This window comes from Cladophialophora carrionii (genome assembly GCF_000365165.1).
Source record: "Cladophialophora carrionii CBS 160.54 unplaced genomic scaffold supercont1.5, whole genome shotgun sequence".
NCBI lineage: Eukaryota > Fungi > Ascomycota > Eurotiomycetes > Chaetothyriales > Herpotrichiellaceae > Cladophialophora > Cladophialophora carrionii.
The window spans coordinates 850,492-875,311 of NW_008481830.1; the positions used below are offsets into that span (position 1 = coordinate 850,492).

General features: G+C 53.7%; 8 protein-coding genes across 8 annotated transcripts; 5 read left to right on the plus strand and 3 right to left on the minus strand.

The window, feature by feature from the left end:
- Positions 1-337: 337 nt before the first annotated feature.
- On the plus strand, positions 338-2,016 carry G647_06124 (COP9 signalosome complex subunit 2; the record flags this gene model as incomplete). Its single annotated transcript, XM_008730448.1, has 3 exons — positions 338-381; positions 439-481; positions 574-2,016. 3 exons carry the CDS (start codon positions 338-340, stop codon positions 2,014-2,016), a joined length of 1,530 nt encoding a protein of 509 aa, XP_008728670.1.
- A 3,691-nt stretch (positions 2,017-5,707) lies between these two features.
- On the plus strand, positions 5,708-7,504 carry G647_06125 (uncharacterized protein; the record flags this gene model as incomplete). The annotated part of the gene is made up of 7 exons (XM_008730449.1): positions 5,708-5,779; positions 5,829-5,915; positions 5,961-6,024; positions 6,075-6,340; positions 6,386-6,657; positions 6,712-7,308; positions 7,417-7,504. 7 exons carry the CDS (start codon positions 5,708-5,710, stop codon positions 7,502-7,504), a joined length of 1,446 nt encoding a protein of 481 aa, XP_008728671.1.
- A 3,028-nt stretch (positions 7,505-10,532) lies between these two features.
- Positions 10,533-11,819, minus strand: G647_06126 (uncharacterized protein; the record flags this gene model as incomplete). The annotated part of the gene is made up of 1 exon (XM_008730450.1): positions 10,533-11,819. The coding sequence occupies one exon, from the start codon at positions 11,817-11,819 to the stop codon at positions 10,533-10,535; it is 1,287 nt and encodes a 428-aa protein (XP_008728672.1).
- Positions 11,820-13,081: 1,262 nt separating this feature from the next.
- On the plus strand, positions 13,082-13,365 carry G647_06127 (uncharacterized protein; the record flags this gene model as incomplete). The annotated part of the gene is made up of 2 exons (XM_008730451.1): positions 13,082-13,210; positions 13,282-13,365. The coding sequence occupies 2 exons, from the start codon at positions 13,082-13,084 to the stop codon at positions 13,363-13,365; spliced, it is 213 nt and encodes a 70-aa protein (XP_008728673.1).
- Positions 13,366-13,685: 320 nt separating this feature from the next.
- G647_06128 (uncharacterized protein) lies at positions 13,686-15,974 on the minus strand (the record flags this gene model as incomplete). The annotated part of the gene is made up of 3 exons (XM_008730452.1): positions 13,686-15,031; positions 15,131-15,691; positions 15,749-15,974. The coding sequence occupies 3 exons, from the start codon at positions 15,972-15,974 to the stop codon at positions 13,686-13,688; spliced, it is 2,133 nt and encodes a 710-aa protein (XP_008728674.1).
- Positions 15,975-18,030: 2,056 nt separating this feature from the next.
- Positions 18,031-18,489, minus strand: G647_06129 (uncharacterized protein; the record flags this gene model as incomplete). Its single annotated transcript, XM_008730453.1, has 2 exons — positions 18,031-18,329; positions 18,465-18,489. The coding sequence occupies 2 exons, from the start codon at positions 18,487-18,489 to the stop codon at positions 18,031-18,033; spliced, it is 324 nt and encodes a 107-aa protein (XP_008728675.1).
- A 1,826-nt stretch (positions 18,490-20,315) lies between these two features.
- On the plus strand, positions 20,316-22,053 carry G647_06130 (uncharacterized protein; the record flags this gene model as incomplete). The annotated part of the gene is made up of 6 exons (XM_008730454.1): positions 20,316-20,607; positions 20,700-20,762; positions 20,847-20,951; positions 21,065-21,190; positions 21,249-21,603; positions 21,633-22,053. The coding sequence occupies 6 exons, from the start codon at positions 20,316-20,318 to the stop codon at positions 22,051-22,053; spliced, it is 1,362 nt and encodes a 453-aa protein (XP_008728676.1).
- Positions 22,054-23,489: 1,436 nt separating this feature from the next.
- G647_06131 (uncharacterized protein) lies at positions 23,490-24,630 on the plus strand (the record flags this gene model as incomplete). Its single annotated transcript, XM_008730455.1, has 2 exons — positions 23,490-23,639; positions 23,827-24,630. 2 exons carry the CDS (start codon positions 23,490-23,492, stop codon positions 24,628-24,630), a joined length of 954 nt encoding a protein of 317 aa, XP_008728677.1.
- Between the last annotated feature and the right edge of the window lie 190 nt (positions 24,631-24,820).

Genomic DNA, 24,820 nt, shown 5'->3' on the forward strand with positions numbered 1-24,820 from the left:
CGCTCTTAGCGATGGCAAAACTGAGACTCCGCATTTCGCAGGCGAAGGCAGCAGCTCGGCGTCACTCCGCATTCATCTGCCCGTCGTCTCGCCCGTATGTACTGTCTGTAACTGCGACTTAATCCATACTTGCCAGGTCAATCACTGTCTTTCTATCCTTTCGCTTCACACCAACAGCTAGGATCTTTAATTTTAATGTTTTCTACGGCGAGTTAGAGGCGTTCGTTGTCCAGCATCCTCCGCACTCCACACCCAGCTGCTCTCCCAAAAGCGTTGCCTTACTTCGCTCCGTTGGTCTTTGGGCCTTGGTCCCCCTTCGTGTTAAACAGCTCTCAAGATGTCTGACGACGATGACTTTATGCAGGAGTCCGACCCGGAGCAGTAAGATGGAACCATTTGGGACCTGTACATAACAGATCTGACGCGAACTCTTCTCAGGTATGACTTTGAATATGAAGACGACGATGATGTGGACGCAGGGGTAGGTACTTTTCCAAGCTCTCCATCTGTGACGGGATTGATATCCTGCTACTATGTCGGATTGATCATCGAGTTGCTCTAACATCACCCTAGGATGCTTCTGTTGACATCGAAAATAAATACTACAACGCCAAACAATTGAAGGTCGAATCACCCCAAGAAGCCATCGATGAATTCCTCGGCGTGCCCGCTCTCGAGGACGAAAAGGGCGACTGGGGTTTCAAAGGCCTCAAGCAGGCGATCAAACTAGAATTTGCACTGGGACGATACGACGACGCAGTTAAACATTACAAGGAGCTACTCACATACGTTAAAAGTGCGGTGACAAGGAATTACTCCGAGAAGAGCATCAATAACATGTTGGACTACATCGAAAAGGTGACTGGGCAGCAAGCCGACGCTTCGGCGACAGATTCAACAGCGTACAAGTCCATGGAGGAGTTCTACAGCCTGACATTGTCGACGTTTCAAGCCACGAACAACGAGAGATTGGCACTCAAGACGAACCTCAAGCTAGCGAAATTGTACCTCGACAAGAAGGATTACAATCAACTCACCAACAAAGTACGGGAGATCCATCAGGCGTGTCAGAAGGAGGACGGCACGGATGACCCGGGCAAAGGCACGTACTCACTCGAAGCCTACGCTTTGGAGATCCAAATGTACGCGGAGATGAAGAACAACAAGCGACTAAAGACCCTATACCAGAAGGCACTCACAGTACGGTCAGCGGTCCCCCATCCAAAAGTCCAAGGGGTCATCCGAGAATGTGGCGGGAAAATGCACATGAGTGAGGAAAACTGGAAGGAGGCACAGAGCGACTTCTTTGAGTCTTTCAAGAATTACGACGAAGCGGGCTCCATGCAACGGATCCAAGTCCTGAAATATCTGGTCTTAACGACCATGCTGATGAAGTCCACCATCAATCCCTTCGATTCGCAAGAGACGAAACCGTACAAGAACGACCCCCGGATATCAGCCATGACCGATCTTGTCGACGCCTATCAACGAGACGACATTTTCCGCTATGAATCCATTCTCAAGGACAACCAGGATCTGCTGGCGGATCCGTTCATAGCCGAGAACATTGACGAAGTCAGCCGCAACATGCGCACAAAAGCCATCTTGATGCTCATTGCCCCATACACCCGTTTCACCTTGCAATTTATTGCAGAGCGCATCAAAATCCCGGTCAGCGAGGTCCAAGACATCCTGGGTGTCTTGATCGTAGACAAGAAACTACAGGCGAAGATCAATCAACAAAATGGCACCGTGGAGGTCGAGGACTCCCAGGGAAGTGACAAGGAGCACCTGAACCGGCTACGCGATTGGACGTCTGCTGTGGAGACCTTGTGGACTACAGTGCTCAACGACGGTGACGGCTTCAAGCTCGAAGACGCCCAGGGAGGTGCTGGGTTTCAAGGTATGAACTTCCCAATGGGATTCGATCCTGCTGGTCCAATACCCAGTCGGGGACCTGGGCGTCGGGGTGCTGCGCGCGGGCGAGGTGGTGGCAAGCTAGTCGCTCCCATATGAAGTAGCGAGGTTTGACACAAAATCATGCGCAACGCGGAATATAGTGCGGATGCCATGCGCCTAGCGTACGCGACTGACCCCTGCCTTCTGGACTTGCATCCGCGCTATCTGGACATCTCACATTCGCATCACAGATGCATCTATTAGAGCCATCCAGACCGCAAGGCCGTCGATACAGCAATCCCCTGGTATGAGAGAATGCATTCTTCGGCACGGGCAGCCAGACCCTGCAAGAGTGGTCTGATATTTGGGCAAAGAGAGGGGAGCCAGCCACCAGGCAGGGTAAGCGAGCAAACTGAGCCCGACACAGAGGTTCAGCCGCACAGGAGCAAATGAAACGGAATGGAATGTGCTCTTCGGTCTGATAGTCGCACGCAGCGAGGGTTGGCCAGGTCGCAAATACGAACAGGCCGCGCCCAATCCCAACAGGCTGAGAACGACTATCGGCGTGCCGGGAGGACGCGCGTGCGGCTATGGACGTGTCACGGCGTCGACAGCGGCCACAGCCGCTTTGATAGACAGGCAATTGGGGGGTGTCTTACCAAAGCGCGACGCTGTAGAAACAAGAAACAAGTCGACGAGGTGCCTATCTGTTTGGTCTTCTCCAGGAAAGCAGATCTCTCCCCCTCTACCTACTTACCCCACCCTGTCCGGAGATTTCGATTTTTCACAAGGATTTGGATGCGCAAAGGTCTCGCCCCTGGCATGGAGTGTGACATCTCGCGGAGTGGAGCATTTGAAGCTCATCTCTTGCCAGAAGTGGAAAGTTGAGCCTCGTGATTGGATCCGACAAGACAGAATCTCGATCGTTTGCGATGCTTTACTCCCAAGCAATCTGATATCACATTTCGCTTGCAGTGCAGCCACGTCGGACTTATATCGATGCATACGAGGTAGCCTCAACTGACAATCAACCAGTAGTGCACTGCCATTCTGCATGCTCCAAGGCCGTTGCATGCTGTTTGTGGAGCACATTGGAAGCCGGCTTCGTGCATCTTTCCCTCGGACCGCTCTACGCTGTCGCCGCCCCTGGCATCTGTTGAATCCGCGGAAGGGTTTGCCGCTCGGCAGGTGATGGTGCGCCCCATGTGAGCGACAGTAGGGAGGGCAGGGAATCTGTGCTGTCCTTCCTTTGGCGATCCGACAGAGTCTCTGTGTTTCGAACCGTATGACAGACACTGAACCCGCCAGAGCCCGTGGCCGACGTTGCGTCAGCCTAACGGGATTGCAATTCCTACGTGGCATATCGCTCCGTGGGACCGAGCTGCTCGAGAAAGTAGGAGTGGGGTTGTGGCGAAGCACAGCAAGCCAGGATCCTCAGCAGGCACAGTCAAGCAGCTCACTGCTTGTAGGGTTGCTCAGAACCGTCCACCGAAGTCACGAAAGCAAGCTCGCCTGCTACGATTCCCTCAAAAGTTCAATTCCGGAACGCGCTGGAGTAGGCTACCGGACCCCCGAGACTTCTCCCAAAATGCTGAGCGGTCGGCTAACAAATGGGGGAATGGACTTTATCCAACGGACACGCAGCAACCATCCAGGGTCCCCGGTTCGCCAATGGGGTCAACATGCGAGTGGAAATATATCGCCGCATGCTGATTTAGGTAGAGTCTCTGTCGTAGTGGCGATCCGCGTATGCCAATAGGAGGCGTAAGTCCATCAAAACCACGCCTGGGATCGCTGAGGGGCTCTTGTACTTCCATGTCAGCCAATGTCAGGGCCGCGAAGCACAGTCACAACGGGCGGTAAGTGGTAGTGTCAATTTCTATTGTTCCATCGAGAGTACTCCGTAGGTGGAGGCATTTGGGCTCCTTCGTTCAGGACGAGGGAGAACTAGCCCGGACTTGTCACTTTGTCCATCCGAACCCTCGCGCCGGAGTGCATGGGGCCTGGCTCTTGCCTGCAGCCGGAAACACGCCAGCACCGACGGTATCCCCGCAGACCCCACGAGCTAGATTCATGGTCTGATATAATTCTGGACCTCTTGAGTCAGTTGCAATGCTGCCGTTTGCGGAGAAGCCCGAGCCGTCGAGTTGCCAGAGCGAGTTCGGAGGTGATATCCAGGAGCTTTGCAGTCGTCAAAAGCAAACATCAAGAATCGCGTACAGCCCAAGTGGCGAAGATGATGACGGCACATCTGCAGTGGAAGCGTCCTCGCCCATTCCCCGGGACAGCCGTGACACACATCGAGGCGAGGGAGCGGTGACGGGGATTTGACAGGGAGGATAACGGGGATTGCCCCTCCCGATGGGTGGCAGCGTCGAGCCTGCAGACAAGCTTTCCGAGCGCTGGACACCGATCCCGAAAAGCGGGAAGCAGCAAAGGAGGTCAGGACACTGACAGATGGATGTCGAGAGAGCGACATTGCGATCCATGTGTTACACAGGACAGATTGGTGGAGGGCTCGGGGCGAAGAGCTAAAGCTGGGCCGCTCCAAGCAGAAACACCTAACTCGTCAAGGTCTCCGCTGTCGAGGGGCTGATTGAAAGCCCGCCGCTATTCGTAGAGCACCGGCGGCCTCCATGTGGGCACGCCCGCGGGACACCTGTTCGCTGATCGGCGTTTTCGTGCCCGCCCATAACATGAGTTAGTTAGTGCCTGGCAGCTGCAGTGTTTGTTGTTCCCTCGGAGGGGCACTCGCTCCTTGTCTAGGTGCCATTTTTGCTCCACCGAGGTAGGGATGACATCTGACTTCCACCTCACCTTCACCTCACTCAAGTTTCACTCCACCTTTGACCTCAGGATCTCGAACACCACTATCGACGGTTCTTCCTTTCCTGTTTGGTCGCACTCCGCTACGTGCCGTGCGGATCTGAGGTCGCCACTGCCGCCGTTCGTCGCCCTTGCACATCCATGCTCCTCACCGGCTCCCGTCTGCAGTGCGGTCGGCCACCACTTGCACGTCGAGGTCCATGACAACCTCGCAAGGACAGCGGCATTTCTTATCCGAGCCGGTATCCAGTGCTGCACTCAGCGTCTAGACACATCCCCGATTGGCTCTGGTTGAGCAGATGTCGACAGATCAGCATCTCATTAGTCTTCTCAACACCCACTCCGCAAACAACTAGGGTAGCTTCGGGGCTAGAAGACAGGCCTGCATTGGTGTTCCACTCCCACCAAGACCCAAACCCTCGTCTAACCATTTGCCATCCCTTTCTCTCGCCTCGACCACGCAAAGAGGTCAAACAATCATCGTTATCGTGCACCCTCAGTGCCGAACTTGCGGCTTTGCTTTCTCGGGAACCTGGTCGTTTCCAGGCCAGCCACCTCGTGATCCTGCTCAAGCTAATCGACGACCGAGTACACCCACCGTTCTTCACCTTTCCAAAAACAATGAATTGAACAACCCAACCGTTGCGCTCTCCACGGAAACGAATTCACGACCCCTCGAAAGAACCCAAGACAAGCGCTGCACGGAGAAGCGTGGCCAACCCGACAAGGCGATACTGAATGTCTACCAGTTGCGAATGCCGTGCAGCTCGTTCAAAACTAGGAGATGACATATTGCTCAGACCCAGTCCCCCTTCCCAGCTTCTACGATTCCACGCCCTGTAGGCCGACGTTTGGTCACCGTGGGCAATCACAGCCTGACAGGCAACATTCCGTCTCATACAACCATTTTTCCGTAAACCCGGTTTTCGGTCCATACCATCAGCACTACGGCTACCCTACGCCGCCGAAATCGGACGGCACAATGGCGACGCCTGACGTGGATGAAATGGAGCAGTTCCAGCAACTCTCCGATCATTACCAACCCAGCTTACCGGTACGTCTCGGTGTCAAATTCAGTGTACGGCCGACTGAGAATCTTGCAGGGACCGTTGATAGGGAGCAGAAAGCCCCTATCGGAGCTCGTGACTGAGTACTCCCAAGCCGACCCAACCTATGTGGCTAAAACAAAGGTACTGCCCTTTACCCTTATCACCTATGTTGCTCATCTTTGGCAGGCACTCGAAGCAACTCATTCCGCATATCGGCGGATCAAAGGTGACGGGCAGTGTGGCTGGCGTGGTAGGACACACCTTCACGTTCTTGAAAGAGGACTTGAATAACGTCTGCAGGCGCCGTCTTTGGCTATTTCGAAATCCTCCTCCAATCCAGAGACTTCAGCCTAGTCGCCCAAGAAGAGGTCCGCCTGCGCAGCCACGAGCAGACTATGCGCGCCGCCGGCATCGACTACGACATCATCACTGACATGTTTGACTATACCTGGGAGCTGTTCGGAGCAATCAAATCAGCTACGGAACGTGGAGATACCAATGAAACGGTCCTCCTTCAGTCCTTGAATGATGAGAACATATCGAACTCTATCGTGTACCACTTCAAGGTTGGTTTGTCCCCATACCGGCACCCTGCCACTGACATCGAGCAGATGATGACGAGCGCCTTTATGGAACTGAACCCGGACCGCTACGAAGCATTCCTGGAAATGTCGGTACAGCAATATCGCCTCACTAGAATCGACCCTTCGAATCAAGAGATCGACCATGTCGGTCTGCAAGCCCTCACAGATGCGGTCATCGCGCCCGCCTATATTGCAGTCGAGGTCTCATATCTCGACAGAAGCACGGGCGACGAAGTCACAGCGTACCAATTTGTCGATAACGCCAAGGGATGGCCAACTATTCGGTTAATATATCGCCCGTACGTGCCCCAACCTTACATCTGTTTAGTGACTATTGCTGATTGTTGTTTCAGTGGCCACTACGATATCATTTACAAAGATGATCACCGTCCTGTGCATCATCCGCAGCCATTGCAGGTCTATCTGCAAACGGATGTCCCCCAATACATACCCGCTCCCGACGAAGGGGTATTCAGATCAGGGAATACTGAAGTCCTAGGCGAATTGTCGTTCTTGTTTCCAAATGCAGCACAAACAGGATCTGCCCCATCGATGTCCTATCCAAATAGCCACGCCTTCTCGTCGGGCTACCAGCCTCAGCCGCCACTTGTGTATGCGCAAAGAACCACGCCGCAGAATTCCTACTTCCCAGAGCTACCACAAACTGTTTTTCATGCGACAATACCGCAACACCCACCACCTCCAGTCCGGACACGGTCACTCCCACAGCAGGGCTACTCTTCAACCACGACTCATCTGACTCCTCAAATTTCGCCTTCTCCTCAGTCTCCTCAGCCGCCATCACCGGTAACACCAACTTCTGTGACGACCAATAAATCAATCATCTTACCTAAATCAGCCGAGCCTCAAATCAGGTACAACGAGAATTGTTTCCAATACAGCATCGAGAAGAACAAGAGCATACCTCTAGATCCTGCGACATTTGGCAGGTAAGTTTCGACCAGCTCCCAAAAAGGCTGCGTTTTTCCTGCACCCGAAAACCGCTACCCCATGGTTCTGGTTGTGCTGGTCATGGATCCAAATGCTGACTGCTGTAGTGCCGCATTGAGTCCGGCTCATTTCTCGAACTCTAATTTCCAACCGGTGATATGGAGCCCCGAGGAGGAGTACAGCAAACGTGATTGACTCAGATAAGCGCCACTGCCGCTTCCCTGTGCTTTGGCCGACCACAGATTCAGATGCCCTGAGGACCGCCATATTTCCACTCAGGGAGGCTACCGGTCACGGGAAACCCCTGAAGCATGACTTTGTCCTCCGGACCCAAACTTGACGAAGAGAAAACCCACCATCCATCCCACGATCCGACCATCACGAGGCAGTATCAGTATCTTCCCCGGTGACACACGGTGACAATCTGAATCCCAGAACGCATTTCCATTTTGTTCTTTCCTTTTAACGAAAAATCATATCTTGGCGCAACGTAACAGTTCTAGCGATTCACCGGGCGCAAAGAGGGGCATGGTCAGGGTAGCTGCTCAGTCAGCCGGTCGTTACTGCACATGGCACAAAGAGTTGCCCACCTGTCGTTACTGCCCATGGCACGGAGTGCTGCCTACCAGTCGTTACAGATGTATAACAATATTCTCCACGAGACGACCACAATAGAGCAGGCAGACGGGCAGACTTAGCTCGTTTCTTTTCTTTTTCAACAGGGATGGTCAAGACTTGGGTCCTTCTTGAAACACAAAAGCCAGTACAGATCAGTTCCAGAGGCGCACCAGTGCCGGATGCAGATTGCGATCATAGCGGATGAGTTCGAGGTATGAAAGCGATTAATACAGGACGGGGAGACTCATCCGAGCAGGGTTTCGCAGGAGATGGAAGTAGCCGGCCCTTATGGTAATACGACAAAGATTCAACCCTGAGAACTTCTGAGTGACGCGTGATTCAAGAGAGCTATTGTTCCTGTGGCAGGCAGTCCCGTTCCTGCCCTGTTCCTTCGTTGGTCTGTCCTTGCCATCACTTGGCAGGACTAGCCGCAAGATAGTTGATAGCGGAGAGCGAAGCACTCGACAGATAGGATCAATAAGACATCGAAGACACACTGTGTTGGCAGGCCACAGTTCCTTTGTGAGTGTATGCACCTGCATCGGTGACTCCGTACCGAGTATGTAAGGGGGCATTGCTACCTCCTGCACCGTCCATCCGTCGCCTCTCTGATAACGCTCGCATCAGGTATTGTCAATTCCTCCGGCTTTTGGTTCTTTCCTCCCCCCTCCACCCCACACCGTGTCGTGAGCCCAGTCGGTCCATAGTCCGCAGTACAGCCTAAGCCCATAGCGCCCGTGTATCTCCATCTAACCTAAGAAGGGTTCAAAGTCCAAGGGTCCAGGTCTAAGATCCAAGTCTAAGATCCAAAGGTCGAGACTTTAAGGACTTCAACGGGCCCGAACAAGCACACACGACGATGTTGGAACACACTGACCACAATCGTGCCCCGATGCGCCCGAGAAACTCCATCGGTCCGTCCGCAGTGCCCGGCGGAACTGGGCCTGGGGGGCGGGGGGCTTGGGACGACCAACATTTCACAGGGGACCGAGATCGCGCGCAGCCAGCTCTTACACCTCACACCTCACATCCTACAGTAATGTACAGTACAGTACAGTAGCTTATGTATTCCATGCCGTACTTTTACTGTTGCAGCGATTGCAGGGTTGCAGGTACGGCAATATGTACATACAGGTATAGGTATGGGGATATATACATACAGGTAAAGGTACGGGGGTATATACAGGTACGGGTACAGGTACAGGTATAGGTATAGGTATAGGTATAAGTACGGGGATATATACAGGTACGGAGATATATACAGGTACAGTTACAAGTACAGTTACAGGTCCCGGCGCAGCTATTTATCATACGGACCACTCGCATTGGGAGACAAACGGGGCAAGCTAATACAATCCTCTTCCCGGACCATGCAAGCATTGGTCGACTTTGGTGATACCTTGTGATTTTGATCAACTGGTGGAGCGAAATGGATGACTGGATGACTGGCTGATTAGACTACGGGTTTGACTGACTGGCTGAAGTGAGGTGGGAGTTGGGCCTAATTATGCCCGTGATCCGTCTGTTTTCGTACATGGAGATGGGACCTTGCTGGCACGGAAGAGTGATGGGGAATGGAAATTGTCTTCTCCCCCAGTCTGATTCGCCGAGATGAACTTTGCTCGGAGTTGGAGACCGTCGTCTCCTTCCATCTGATACGGCCGGGATGGGTCATGCGTTGGCGCGAAAGGTCTGACGATCGATGAGCAGCGCGGCGTGGGATGTACACTGCCGGTGAATGGAGGGACTCGAGATAGAAGAGGTGATTATAGGAGGTAGGTACGTAGATACGTAGGCAGTTAGATAGGTAGGTAGATAGGTAGATAGGCACGTGGTCCTTGCAACTGCAGCTATTCTCAGCGAGATGAGCCGACATGCCACAACACGGTATCTTGCCATGCGATTGAGTCGGGTGAGTGGGTAGGTACAGTACTCGTGAGTAGTGTATGGAGGGGAGCTGGGCTTGCTATTCGAAGGATCATGGGCCTGTTTCGAAGGGAACTCTTTTGGTGGGCCGGAGCGTCTGGTTCCATGAAGGATCGAAGTTGACGGTATTATCGGAGGAGCGAGTCGTGAAGGGTTGCGAGAATGTTGCCGTAAGGACGATGGCTTCGGCAGATTTGGCTTCGAGCGCTTTCTACTGACCTAACGAGACGAAAGGTGGGTTGCTATTGCCATGGCATGGCATGGCCTGTTCTGTCCCGTCCTCTCAGACCCTACTATCAGAGCCGAAGCCGAAGCCGAAGCCGATGATGATGTCGTGCAACAGTGAGAAGAGTGACAAACTGGACGTACAGCGAGGTCCTCCTGACGAGGTTACTGTGAGGAGACCCGTCTCTAGCTGCAGCATCTCTACCACGCTGCTTCGTTGAGGTGGCCGTCATTAGTAGATACCATCTCGCCGTTGCCGTTCGTCTCTGCTTGGAAGAGAAAGAGGACGACCAGTCTAGCGATGCCTGGTCAAAGATCCGCAACGGGCTCAATTTGCTGTCTACACCCACTTCAGCATGAAATAGATGCGTTGATCTTAGGCGACGTCCCTTGTCTCGAGGTTGCACGTGGATGAGCCTAATCGGGTTGGCATCTTCGTTCGCAATCCCGTCGATCATGTCAGGACATCGGCCTGCTGAATCCGGTATATCCCGTCGACGGCCTCTTTATCTGCGCCTTTCATGGTGTTTAGGCCGTTCATGATCTCGCGAGCGAGTATGGTGGCGACGGCTTCTTCAGTCGGCGGAGGAAACGGTTGTGTCGAAGACGATGAACGTGCCAGTGCTGGGTCGGAGGAGCCCATCTCCCTGGTCAACCAAGTGACGCTCTTGCCCTCGAGTCCGCAGGCCACAATGCGGCTGAAACCCCATGACAAATGGCCCTTGGTGACGGGATCATAGGACGGTGAGCAAAGTTGAGCAGGCGTGAAAGTGAAGTTATTCATTTCCCCCTGCTGCGGGTGAGACGATGATGGCAACAGTCCCAGCGGCGCGTCATGGACGTTCAGCCCAATTCCATGAGAAGTAATACCCCGCGAGACCTGGACGCCGATGGCGCATATCTTCCGATCGCTGGCCTGGGGTTCGCGTGTCTGCCCTGTCTGCCCATCCTCTCCTGGCGACCGTGTCTGCTCGGATTCTCTTTCACGGCTGAGTGCCCAGACCCCAGGATCATTTGTCCGCGCCGTCCTGACGCCCCATGCACGACACGTGCGGATGACGCTCTCCTCCAATAGTCTCACCCAACAGCGTGCTGTGATGCCATGACGCCGAAGATCAGCAATCACGTACCCTGTCACCTGCCCAGGGGCGTGGTAAGTGAGTAGGCCCCCACGAGGAGAAGCGTGGAAGGTCGCGAGGCCGTTGGCCGAAAGGAAATATTGCTGCTCTGGAGAGATCGGATTGGTCAACAAGTGGCGCCGGCCAACCGTGTAGGTAGGAGGGGTACTAAATGTGAGGAGGACAGGGTCTGGTGGACCGGTATCATCGTGTTGGCGATTCTGGAACCCAAGCCTCTGATTCGACGTCGAGCTCGACGCTGTAGTGCAACTTCCACTTCCGGGTTGAAGCATTGAGGTGCGTGGTTGATCGTGGGATGCCTCTGCCACATTTGGTTGCAGCTTTACGGCGTTTGAAGTCCAAGATGCCGGTCCAGTTAAAGCATTTTGTTTTCTTGCGTCCGACAGGTCTTCCCGGACAGCGTGCTTTTCTTCGGGTACGAATGCATGTATCTTACTGCTCACTCCACTTTGGGCATCGTGGCCTGGGGCTGCTCCCACCGCTGCTGCTGAACGCCGCAACAAGTCCTTGTGTCTAAAATGCCTCTCAATGGTAGCGTTTTGCAAGCGGAGCGAGTGGCTATAAGGGATAAGGCCTAGGATGTGCAAATGAGCTAAGCGCATGACGGTGCATCACTGGTGCCCAGCAGCTGACGTCCCGACCTGGGGCTCAGAGATTGTTGTGACTCCGTGTGCAGATGTCGATGGCTGGAGAAGTGCTAGATAAGCGTCCAGCCCTCGTGCAGCAATTGCGCGAAACGTGGCTGTGAATGAGAGCTCAAGGCTCCTTCCCATACAGGAAGTCAATGTCGAGGCACAGAGACTGTGTCCGGTGATGGCTCAGTGATCCCTCCCAGAGCGATCCATACCACAGATCCCAGTGCCAACGGTTTGAGGTCCCTCCTGTCTCCTTTCGTGGTAAGGCTGAAAACTGGCGGAGCAATAGGAGGCTTGCAAGACAGGGATAATCTACTGCAGTGTCCAGATAGAGAGAAGGCGTCAGCTAGGGTGGATATGGGTTCTTTCCCTTGGGAAAGAAGATCTCAGAAGCAAAGTCAGGAAGTGGAAAGTAGTGCTCAGAGCGCTGTCTGACCCTTGCAGATCTGCTGAAGGCGAGCTGAGTAAGTGAAGCCTCCTCGGAACACCTGCCTTCCGCAGACGAGGCTGAGGCCGGGGCCTGGCAAGGCTGTATCGTCGAGCTTGGCGCGTCTCTCCGAAGCAAAAGTTTCGCAAGTCCTGCTAGACCAGGATAGGTATTTGTACACATGCAGACGGCCGCGAGCAGGGTGGCAGGGCAAGTGGATTTGCTGCACACTCCAGACGGGGCTGGGTGGTGGATCTGCCTCATGATTCATCGTCCATCAGAGAGGCCTGGCTGCTTGTCCTCCGCCGCGCGCTTCGTCATGAGAGCCTCGTGGTCGCCGACTGGGGACTTGCAGTAATCCACTAGCCCTCGAGCAGACGAGTGTCTTCGGGTAGCCATGCCTGCCTGCAGTCCAATAACCAGGGCCGGGACTCTGGCAGACGGGGTGCAGACCTCAGCTGCCGTCCCGCCATCAAGGTGAGTGTGACAGGAAGTAGTCTGATCACCCAATGCCAAAGTTGGATCATCCGAGATGATTACTACTCCTCACATTCCGTTCAACCCTTGACTATATGTTGACCCACGAGTATTACGCGCGACGGCTCGACCATACGCGGCGAGTACATATTTGAGTTCCTTGCACTTCTTCGCCGCTCAACTCTGCATATCCAGCGAGGGGCGACACGACATTGGAGCTGCAATTAGGGAGAGACACGCCCTCATCATCGACATCGACCGCAACCTCGACCTCTCCTCGCACAATCAGAAAAGCAGCGAGCATCTTGACATCCCGCGATTCACCATGATGAGCACCTCGCACGGCTCCTCTTCTACCCGAGACGTCCCCTTTGAGCTGAAGACCGTCGACACAGCCTCTCCCTCGGACGCCCACCGGGTCGATCACAAGGATACTCCTCAAGTGCTGCTCGAGGTAAGTACCGCCACTAGATAGATCTCTGCCTTGCCTTTTCCCTCTTTGCAGGACTGGCTGATTCGGAGCAGTACACAGCCTACCTCGGCCGCTGTATCGCGGGTGTCGATGACAAGCCGACCATCACTTCGGTGCCGAAAACCAGGCGCAAGTGACGTGTGCGTGTGCAGTCGCAGGGACGCGTCCCGCATGTCTAAGCACCCGGAACCTGCAATGCGCATCTTTTCAGTGGCTCAGAAGTCTATTGGTGTTTGCTTAACACAGGAGGCGTCCGGCTCTGGTGTGCCCTGAGCAGATTGACCTAGGGATGAATTGTAGCGATCAAACGGAAGAGAGAAAGTCCGCGGTGCACGCACATCGGACCCTTGCCCTTTGCCCTATGAGGCCCTGATGGATCAATAACGGCTCGGTCGCACGTCAGGGAGAAAAAGGTCATGATTGTTCAGTCCAGGTCCAATGGGGGTATAGTGATTGTCTAGAAGTATTGCGCTGCATCAAAGTCCCGATATCGTCTCCGCAAGCTGCATTGTGCTTCGGACTCCTCGGCAGGGTGATTGCCCTCACTTCCGCCGCCGCCATCGTACCATCCTTCTTGGAAAGGACGCTCTTCCCTCAGAAGACCTTGCCCACGGTCAAACACGTCAACGTGCATTAAGCCCGCGCCGTCCGGTTCCACGCTCTGGCGCCAGCCATAGGCGACGCTCGGATTCTCCAGGAAGGCGACGATTTCGTCACCGCGCAACAGGCAGCCGCGGTCGCCCAGTCGACTCAAGAAGGTGTGATATACCTTGGCAATGGCGAGGTGGCTGTCGTCCTTGATGATGGCCTTGTTGGCCCAGAGAATGACTTGGGCCAGGGTCAGAAAGTGGATGAATGGGATTACTCCAAGGATGCTGCCCGCGTATTTCCATTTCACCTTGAGCACCTGCGCGACGTACGGCTGCTCGTCACTGGTCACGTTCCGCCTGTACATGAGATTCGAGCCATCCATGATCGCGATCGCCCCCATCGTGAAGTCTGAGATAAGTGCAGCCATGTCCGTGTCGACCGGTTGGCCGCCAAAGCTGACCCGGGATGAATTCGTGTAGACTGCGTATTCCGCTGTGCCGTTGAAGACAGGTGGGACATCGCTCCATCCCAGGCTTCCGGCCAACATTTGGCTCACGATGGCATCGACCAAGAAGTCACGGCTCAGGTGAGGGTTCTCGTCATCTCCAACTTGAGGCACCGTATTGCTGCAGACAAAGTAAGTGCCTTCTGGGATTGTATAGCCCACGTCGTAGTCGGACTCGCCGGGAAACGTCGCTGCTTGGAAAGCCTGCATGTCGACGCATCGTTCCCCGCAGGTCGAGTTGAGCTGAGACATGACTAAGAGACCGCCCGGACCAGCCAGAGCTGGCATGGTTTGGTTGACACCGTGCTCGCCGTCGTTGTAGATGATGTACGAGAGGTTACCGTACTGCCCTTCCGTCACGATATAGCCGGTGCAATACGCTTGAGACTGGATCCACCGACTCGAAAGAATGATCCGAGTCGGTTCATCCGCATTCTGATCCTGAAAATAGTAGAGGGTGTTTCCGGTGGTGTCGGAGAAGAAGCTCTGTATAGACTCCGACTCCACGGTGATGTCCAACGGGTCAATGACCACGCCTCGAATTCCCCATTGCTGGACTTGAGCTAGGTCGTAAGCATAGAACCCGGTGGACAATGCATTCAGGTCCACTATGCTGACATTGCCCTTGCGTACGAACAGGGCCGACGTTGAATCATCCAGATTGTAATTCAGACCGACGATACCGACCAAAATCGTTATAGCAAAGTCTAATCTCAGGTTAGTCGGGAACAATGAGATGACGACAAGGGGATCGAAAGGTATAAGGGTCCTGGAATAAACGAAATAGACTCTCACGATAAACTTACGGACCAGTAACCATGCGAAACAGATAATCTGCGTTCTGGATGGCAAGAACTTATTTCTGTGGTTGCGCGCTTTCAACAGAAGCTTCATCACATTGATCAAGCTGTCGCAACCCATGACGAGGTCGAAAGTCTCGAGTGGCCGATAACAGATCGCCAGAATTCGCCATCTCAACAACTTTGCGTAACTTCGTAACGACGCCGCCAGGTTCACACCGAGCAGGAGACTGACGCCTGTGACTAAGGCATTGAATATCCGACGCTCGCGCACGCTGATTCGGCTCTTTCCGCCGTATGCGTATAGAATACCAAAGTAAGCCAGGCAAAGGGCGACCGTGTTGAAGAATTCACCGATCGTCAAGCGCCATAGCCGTTGGCGTTGCCTTTTCCGGCTATACTGTCGCAGACTGCTTGGATCGGGGCCGCTCTTCTCTAACAATTCGTGCAGGGAGGGGTCGAAAGAACTTTGCAGACGTCGTTTCAAGGCGCTCAGAGACGAGTGCCTCCTTCCATCACGCACTTGCTCCGAAGGCCGCGCATGGGACTGAGGCAAGGGTTCCGAATCTGAGTGTTCAGCAACTGTCAGCAGGTCTGAAGTGCGCAATGCGACACAGTCCTTACCGGAACGAGATTCGGTGAGGGTACTGATGGACAGCTCTCCAGTGTGCGTTCTTGTAGGAGGGGATGAGGGAGGGGTTACCGCGGTCGGAGGAACATCTATCGCTTGCGCGATGCTCGTAGGATTCTCGCCGCCGATCTCGTGTAGGTGGGCTTGACTTGGCAAATCTAAATCCTCCTCGTCTCTGGTGGAGACGCGGAGATAGTTTGGTGGTGCTTCCGTGGTCATGTTTACACAGCTCTAACAGTCGTCGATCGTGTAGTCATGTCAACATCACCGCTGGTGTCGCATATCAAGCGCAGCGGAGCCTCAACGGCTGTTATATCTTGAAGACCTCTGGCAACCCTTCTGCCTTAGCTTCACACACGTATTCCAGGGTATCGATTGTGGCTCGCAATGAAGCCATGCTGGTCCCGAACCCGAATAGCCCACCTATCGGAGAGACGCGCAGAGCGCTACAGGCAGCTAGTGGCGATGTGATTGAAGGGGCGATGCGGGCATGGACCGGCTCGAACGGAGTCATGGCGCGAACTACTGTGGTACTGAGTATGCGCCGTTTCAGATCGAGCTTGGGGTACGGGTACTGGGAGGCCTTAAAGCTGCTGACAACCCTGCAAGATCGATGCGATAGTCCGCTCCAGACGAGTTACATAGTCGCTGCAACACGGCTAGACCAGACGGTGTCCAATGTGAGAGGGGCGATCGACAGTAGCCCATGGCAAAACTAGTGATGCTCGAGACATTTGATGCTTGATAGAGCCAAGTCTGCAACAATTCGGATGCATTGTCGGCTAATTAGCGCGCGCTGTCCCAGACTCATTCTCAAACCTGGAACTGTGGCAAAAGAAGGACTCCTGCGGAAGCCACATGAGTTAAGCAGTATTTCGTCCTCGTACTGTGCAGCACCGAGTCGCTTGTTTGCCCCTTATCACATTTGGATCACTGTTCGGTCAAGACGCGGTCAAATGGAGTACCTCGTACTCGTAAAGCCGCCAACGCCGGACAATATCTGAAAAGTGGAAACTGGAAGCAGGACCATTTCAAGAAACGGGGTGGGTTGCCAGACACAAACGGCGCCGGCCAGGGTCCGTGCAGCCCCGTGCCAGAGGTCGACGGTGTGATCTCTGATGACTAGCCGAACGTAGAAATCACTTCTTTGCGGGTCAAGTCGATGAGAAATAAACAAGCTCATGCTCAAGCATCAAGACCCACCCCGAAGTGTGCTTACTCAGTACGGTGTACTCAGTGTACAGTGTACCCTGGAAGCTGCCAGATAATTAACGTAGTGCAAAGGATGAGTGGCGGCGCTCTCCTTTACTCATTGTAACGTTGCTAAGCTGTTTCCACCATGCGCCACGCGTTTGAAGATACCCCCTGTGCATTGCTGTAATTGGGCAGTTCAGAGTGGCGGAGGGCTACAAAGCGTGTTCCGTTAGGGGCACTCCAATATACACGGTAGTAAGAGGAGAGTTGTAAGGGATAGCTGAAGTTTGTCGCGCTCACGCACACGGAGTAGTTCTGTGTGTTGGGCTTGAAGCCAGAAAGGCGGCCAGGTCGTTGAGTAAACCGAACGACCTGAGCATTTGCGCTCGTTGTATCGTCATGATTGCCACCTCCAGATCGGAGCACCCGGATGCGATCCTTGTGAAGCTGCGGGTGGCCCGAGGATGGACAGGATCGCAGCCTCCAGCTATTCAGCACGTGTAGAGACCTGCCTTCCGCCGCACTGACACCTGACCAGCGAGGCCAGCGGCGATAGCCCTGATACCTCAAGTAGGGACAGTGGCGGCGGTATTGCCTGCCATGGCCCTTGGCGGCAAATAGCCGCGCATATCTCTGAGGCCAAAGAGGCCATCGATTGCTCAAGTCCAGCCCCCAACAGAACCTGTGTTTCCACCCAAGGCAAGGATGAGGCGCGCCATCCTTATGATACTATACTGCCACACGGAGTAGGGCGTAGAGATACCGTGGGCTCGGAAACATTCACCCAGAACTCGTCCCAGCAGATAGGGCCCGCCGTCGGGTCCTGAATTCGTTCATGCCTTTCCAGGTGCCGTGTTTGGGAAATGCCGGGATGAGTGACCGGTAGTACAGCCGCCGCGCACGCCCCTGTATTGTTCACATGCCTTGCCGTGGATGACCTGTTCTGTTCAATCCCTCCCCGCCACGGATCTGAGAGTCATTGCGGCATCCGACGAGGCGCTCCGCAGAGAATGAGCTGCACCGAGGCCAGTCCCTTGAGAAAGTCCGCACGGTTGACGCTTGAAGATGGTGTACGTGATCTTCAGCTCTTCCGTTTGTCGTCACCGGCACTGGTCGCCTTCTCAGTCGTCCTATCCGCCGCCTCCTTCTCGAGATTGAAGCCAAGATTCGACCATTCATCCTTGGCCATGAGGCCTTTCTCCATCCGGCATCCCAGGTATTCTTTCGCGAGTAATCTGCATTCCTCATTGTTCTTCCCAGGCGGGTTCTGTCTTCTCAAGCAGCGCAGGTAGGACGAGATGATGTGCTTGCATTCCGCATCGTGATCGAGCGGGAAAGACCCGCGTTCGGGAGGCGTGGGCTTATAATTCGACGCACCACCTGCAACCGTGTCAGAACAAGTCTTGCTGCTAACAGAAGGATGCGAAGAACGATGATCGAGCGAGCCGACCGGGGCAAGTCAATAGCAGGTGTCTCGTCTGCACCATGCAGGTCTTGAGGACTGGAGGCACTCACCTCCCGGAGCCCCGAATCCAGACATTGGAGCTCTAGAATTACAAGACAGAAAGTCTACTTTTAGTTACCAGACATCAAGGTGAACAGCATGACAAGGGAAGGATGTTGTCGTGTGCACAGAAGTCACAATTTCGGAAGGGAGAGCAAGCCGAAGTAGCTCCACAATTAGCCACGTGGTTAGCTAAAAGCACCCAGGTGACAGTACCACCAGCCTGCTCAATAGCTACGAAGTGACAGGTTCAACGTGGATATTGGTTCTGAATGAGAGATAGCCTGCTTTTCAGCAGCTATATGACATCTATCAGCTATGAACGGATGGGATACTATGCTGAGTGCCCCGGTTGAGCACAACATTTCTCGCACACGGTGATGGAACATCATCTCTCCAAAGCATTTCTCAAGAACACGCTTCTCGACGAAAGGCACTATAGTGTTGTTAGAACAATGATCAAGTAAGTGGCAGGCATCGTGGGAATTGAAGGGCAATCAACAAGATCAGTTCTCCAAGGTGATGTATGTTCCACATAAGGATTCAGCAAGAACACAGCGAAATACAAGAGATCATCAGAGCAGCGGAGTTGTGGGGGAAAGTGACTGCATACCTTCTCTTGGACGGAGCTCACTTAGCGTCAAGCATGCAGGAATTTACCTGTCAACAGGTGTGGTCAGTGAAAGTCCCGATGACCAAGGTCGACAATGACAGGCGTCACAAAAACATCTATTTCAGGCTGTTAGCGAGTCGTCAGCAAAAGATCTCGACGTAGAGAGGGGAACGTACCTCATTAAATCAGAATTTTCAGTGTAATGCGTTCATACCCGAGCGAGAGCTCGGTTCAAACAGTGTGAATAGTGTTCATCATGAGATGCAAGGAGAGAGCGAGGGGCGTCATTGAGATGTACCTAAGGCAATGTCGTCAGTAAAGCTCTCGCACTTTACACATATTCGTGAAATCCTTCTTGAGCGGTCGATCAGCTGACGAGTTCTCAACAAGTGTCGCGAGTCCAAGCATCCACAAGATTGTACGTCTTGATTTTACAGATGGAGGGCACCGCGCACGCAGTCTGTCCGCCCGTTCGTTCAAGTCTTCGTCATGGTAGGAAAGGAAGGAAATTGAGGTGAGAGTGTATGGACGGTACCTGCGGAAGATCTAGTCAGCTTTGACGGTCGGCAAACAATATGCTAAGAGGCCGAAGACGAGATAGACGATCAGACAAGGCTGAAACTTGTATGAGACAGATTCCACATGGTAATTTAAGTCTGAGGAATGCCTTTCGTGTCGTGGAGTCATCACTGAATGGGCGGGAGAGGAAATGAAAGGGCTGATTTAGAGGGGTCGTACCTTTTTAGTGGACTGCTTCGCAGACATTCGACAGCACAGTGAACCTAGCAGTGACGCTCTCTGGATACAAGTCAGCATTTCCACCTCAAGTGTGCAGCTGGGAAGCAAGTGTGGACGAGGGGTGGTCAGCGTAATTCTAGAGTTATGTTGATCCTCAGAGAAAGTTCTCGGAGTTGGATTGCATGTGTTCATCATTCCAAGGTGAAAGAATTGAGGAGCACTCACCATAGAAATGGAAGAGAGGCATAGAGACGCCGCATCATTTGCGCGCGCTTCAAGTTGGCGTTGGCAATGGCCGATAACTTTGCAAAGGACGAACTTTCGAATTTGGAGAAACTCGAAAAACATTCCTCCACGACGCCAAGCCGTATAGCACTAGCGCAATGATACGGTGAAGTATCAGTCAGGAGCTCAAGTGCAACTGAGAGGCAATACTCCGTACCGTCATGTACTGTGCACCTTATGCTTCTCTCCCACCCTCCTGTTTTCGCATCACCCCAGCAGCTGCAAGATGTCGCCTCTGTTTGCAACAGGGTCGGCGCCGGCCCCGAAAGTGCAAATATCCATGGGGGAGCTCCCAGGATACGTTTCATTTTCTCAAGCGCCGACCAAGAGACCTCCATGGCACACTATCCGTGAGGTATCGTATAGCAGTTCTGCGACTATCATGCTACCGGATGACTTACACCACCTGCTCTGGGATAGCGCCACAGCAGAGATATCGAGACCAAAGTATGCGAAGGTCATCATGAGGCTTGAAGAGGTGCTCAAAGGAGAGTTCTTCACTGAATACATAAAGAAAGGTAGGATTCATCCTATGCCTTCAGGAACACAAGGGATCAAAAAGGGGTCCACAGCGATACGGGCAGATTCTGATTTAGGTGTCTCCGCCCAGGAAATGTTCTCATGATCTCTGAGGGAGAACCCGGCGTTGACGACAGCTTCTCACTAAAAGAGGGTAAGGAAAGCCCTGAGTTGATCCGCAATCAGCTGGCCCAAGGATAGAATCCTGATGGGGTTAGAGACTGACGCGGCGTTACAGGAATGCTGCGCATGGAACTTTCGAAAGCCTCTTATGAGAGAGCCGGCCTGCAGGGTGTACCCGTGTCAACTTCCGGTGGTAGAAAGCATGTCAAATCAAGATATCGTAAGACTTTCTTTAACCTTCCAACATTCCCGAAAGCTCCCTTGAGTTGAAGCATTCAGCTATCTTGGTTCAGTATGCAACGTCTCTAGGTTATGTGCTGACTTTTGAGCCAGTCGTTGAGATCAACCTCCGCCTTCCCTCAATGTTGCGTGGCAAGCCAGGATTCGATCGCCTGGTGTGGGCTGCACAGCATACTCTGAACAGGAGTCTAAACTGGCTCTTCCTGAATTTGGATGCAGGTATTGGCATGCACTTGTATGGCACACACTGTTTCCTCGGTTCTAATAGGTTACCTAGATCTCGACAAAACCCCTTTAGGACCTCTGAGTGCACATTATCCGACTGTCCAAACATTGACGTGTTCTGTACGAGAACTGTCGGACGTCCTAGGCCCCTCAGTGCTTACTGATTTCCCTGGCCACTCCCCGGCTCTGTCCCAGGATGAAACTCAAGAGTCAATATATGAAATCCTAGAATACCTCGATATGGTCGCGCTTGCTTCACCACGATTAAAGGCTACAGACCAAACCGACTCTTTCATCAGCCGTTATGTTGTGCCTGATGCCTCGGAAAGCTCCAACACGGTCAAAGTCCTGACCTGGAACGGCCTAATAAACTCAAGATGGATCTTAGAGATGGTATGCTCAATCATGTGAGTGTCCCCACTACTTTCCATGAAAGTGTTCGCAGGTGTCGTTGTAAGTCTACACACGTTCACGTTACTGAGTTGAAGCCGGACAGCAAGCACTCGCGAGTTCGAAACCTCCAGACTCTTGCCATTGAACGACATTGGCTCGCAATCAGTGTCTCTTCGTTCAAGACGCAAGCCCTTCACCAGATCGATGGATACACTATCCTACTCCAGCCTACTCGCAGTGATGGGCCATCGCAAGGTGCCAGGCATGATGGCGGTGGCTCGCCAAAGACGAGAGAAGACGAAACAGAGATGGTTGATGAAGACCGAGAGGACACGCATACTGGTGGCATAATTGCCCCGGAAATTGGCACAACCAGCGGAACACAGGAGCTCCCGGATGTCGTTTCACACCGTCCAGGGTTCCAGCGCTTTCTCTGTGCCGAGTACCTGGATAGCTTGGGCTAGCCCGTTGAGTTTTAACACCGATATCGTCACGGAAAAGCAGAATAACACGGAACTCCAATTCGGGACAGCTGTGCACATCCACACTACGAACCGATTTGACGATCCATCAACGCACCAAATTGCTGTCGAGATTCCTTGGAGGTTTTGACTGTCAGCTCTGAAGCCCATCCAAGATGGGAGATCCATACTCCCCAGTCCGGACTGTCTGAAATTCAGTTTCCCCAGTTTTGGTGAAGCTATTTCCCACCCAGCAACAAGACCGAATCGGGAGATTGATTGATCGCAGCTCTTGCCTCGTCACAGCAATCTCTCACGTTGCTCCATAGGCAATGTCCTGCAACTCCCCAGGTCGGACCCAACGGATGGAACCAGAGAAGTTTGTGAGCGACGCGCTCAAGGGGAGGGCATGGAACTGGAGCCTGTTCACCTGACTTCACGCCCTCCACCAGGGACCTACCATGCTGTCCGCGTGGTGTCTCTTTCAAACCACTGCCTGCGACTATATTACGTTGGCCTCTCAGAACCGGAGATGCGACTGCGGTCTGGGTTTTGGCAGATGCGGATCATCGAAAAAGCTCCTCAAACCGAGTAGAAGATACTATCTGTCGATTGGCTGGCGAGCCTCATCATATTGAGTACCAGGCAGGACCATCCAATGCGTAAACCCTGTGCTGTGCCTCGAGTTTCTTCAGACACGCGCGTGTCCTGTATGGCACAAATCATGTTTGTTGGAGGCCATGCGGACACTGTATTTAGTCAGAACCCTCAATATCTACCAGTGCAGGCGAGTATGGAGCCTTGTCAGCTGAGCCGTCACCCTCGCAACAGCAAGGAGAGGTGCACAGAAGTGTAGCATCCACGTAGAACAGGGATGGAGAAGTGCCACCAGTCCGAGTATTTCTTCCAGGCGTGATAATAGCTACGCACATCAAGGCCCATCAGATCCCACGTTGTAGACATTGTAGCAGTGTTAGAGCTTAAACTGAACCTGAACGTCTCCCATAGCACACAAAGCCTGTAGAGATGTGTCGAAGAATTGCTTCAACAGGACGCTTTGAGATCACAGTGGCCGCCACGTCCAACACTCGACGTTGGGGGCGGTTTGAATGCCCGTCTCAACATGCTCAGCAGAGGATACTCAGGGCAGACCCAACAGCATAGGATAGCCTTTGTCCAGTGTCAGCAGATTGTGCGGCAGTAGAGGTCAAGCGCCGTGTGACAAGTGCAAAAACAGGCCGTCAAAAAGCTTTGTGGCATCGCATTGTTGGAACAGGGCGTCCACCCCGTTCGCAAGTGAGCCAAGTCCACCAGCGCCCAAGACCCACAGCTGCACACAAATTACACCTGCTCGACCGTAAAATTGCTTCATCTGCTTGGTCGCTTGATTCACCGTTGGCGCTAACACCACGCTAACAGAACGCCCTCAAACTGTCACGATGGCCATTTCCGTCTCCATTACCGGGACTTGTATCGTTCTATCATCCGCCCTCCTTCTCGCCACCTTTGTCGGCTTCGCACTTTTCGACAAGATGGAGGACTTCCAGTCCGAGACGGACAGCGACTACACCAGTTACTGGAGAGACTGGGTGAGTGATTGACCTTTTCCTCACTTGGGCCTCAAGAGTTCTATGGGATTTTAAGCGACACCCACAGTTTCCCCTCCCCCTCCTGAACCTCCTGAAGGTATTTGACAATGAACATCAAACAACAAATAATTGATCACGGGTCATGGAAGATGAAACCATGAAACAAACTGACATTCTACACCCCCAGTTCATCTCCTCGCGCGGCAACGAGTACTTCTGCGAGATCGACGAAGAGTACATCACGGACCGGTTCAACCTGACGGGCCTGAACACCGAGGTGCACTACTACCAACACGCGCTGGACCTGATCACCGACGTGTTCGACCTGGACTGCGAGGACGACATGCGCGAGACGATCGAGAAGTCGGCCCGCCACCTGTACGGCCTGGTGCACGCGCGCTACATTGTCACGACGCGCGGCCTCGCCAAGATGGTCGAGAAGTTCAAGAAATCCGACTTTGGCCGCTGTCCGCGCGTCATCTGCGAGAGCCACCCGTTGTTGCCGTTCGGCCCCAGCGACAACCCGGGCCTGAAGACGGTGAAGCTCTACTGCGCCAAATGCGAGGACATCTACAACCCCAAATCCAGCCGCCACGCCAGCATCGACGGCGCCTACTTTGGCTCCTCCTTCCACAACATCCTCTTTCAGGTCTATCCGGCCTTGGTTCCCGTCAAGTCGCGCCGACGCTACGAGCCCAAGATCTTCGGCTTCAAGGTCCACCACGCGGCCGCGCTGGCGAGGTGGCAGGACGCCGTACGCCGGAGCCAGCGCAAGAGACTCGAGGACGCCGGCGTCGTGGCCGAAGGTCAGCAATTGTTCATCGAGGATGCCGAGAGCAGCGACGGTGCCGTCGACGATCGCGCCGTGGACATGGAGGATGATGAGGCCGACGCCGCCGCCGTCGTCGCTGTGGGTGGTGAGGTCCAAGGGGTGGGATTGCAAGCTGGTGCGGGCTCGGCAGCCGGCGCCGCTGGCCAGGCCGCCGCCTAGTCATTGAAGCCATCGGGGGACTGATCATCGCGATCGCATGGAAATTTGGCGATCAACGGCGGGTAATGAGACTACGGGAGTACGGCGCAACGACACATGACACGAGCAGAGGACCACGGCTGAAAGGGTGAAACTACAGGGATTTGCGGCATGGTACCTGGTACTGGTGCTTTTTCATTTGGTTGGGGGG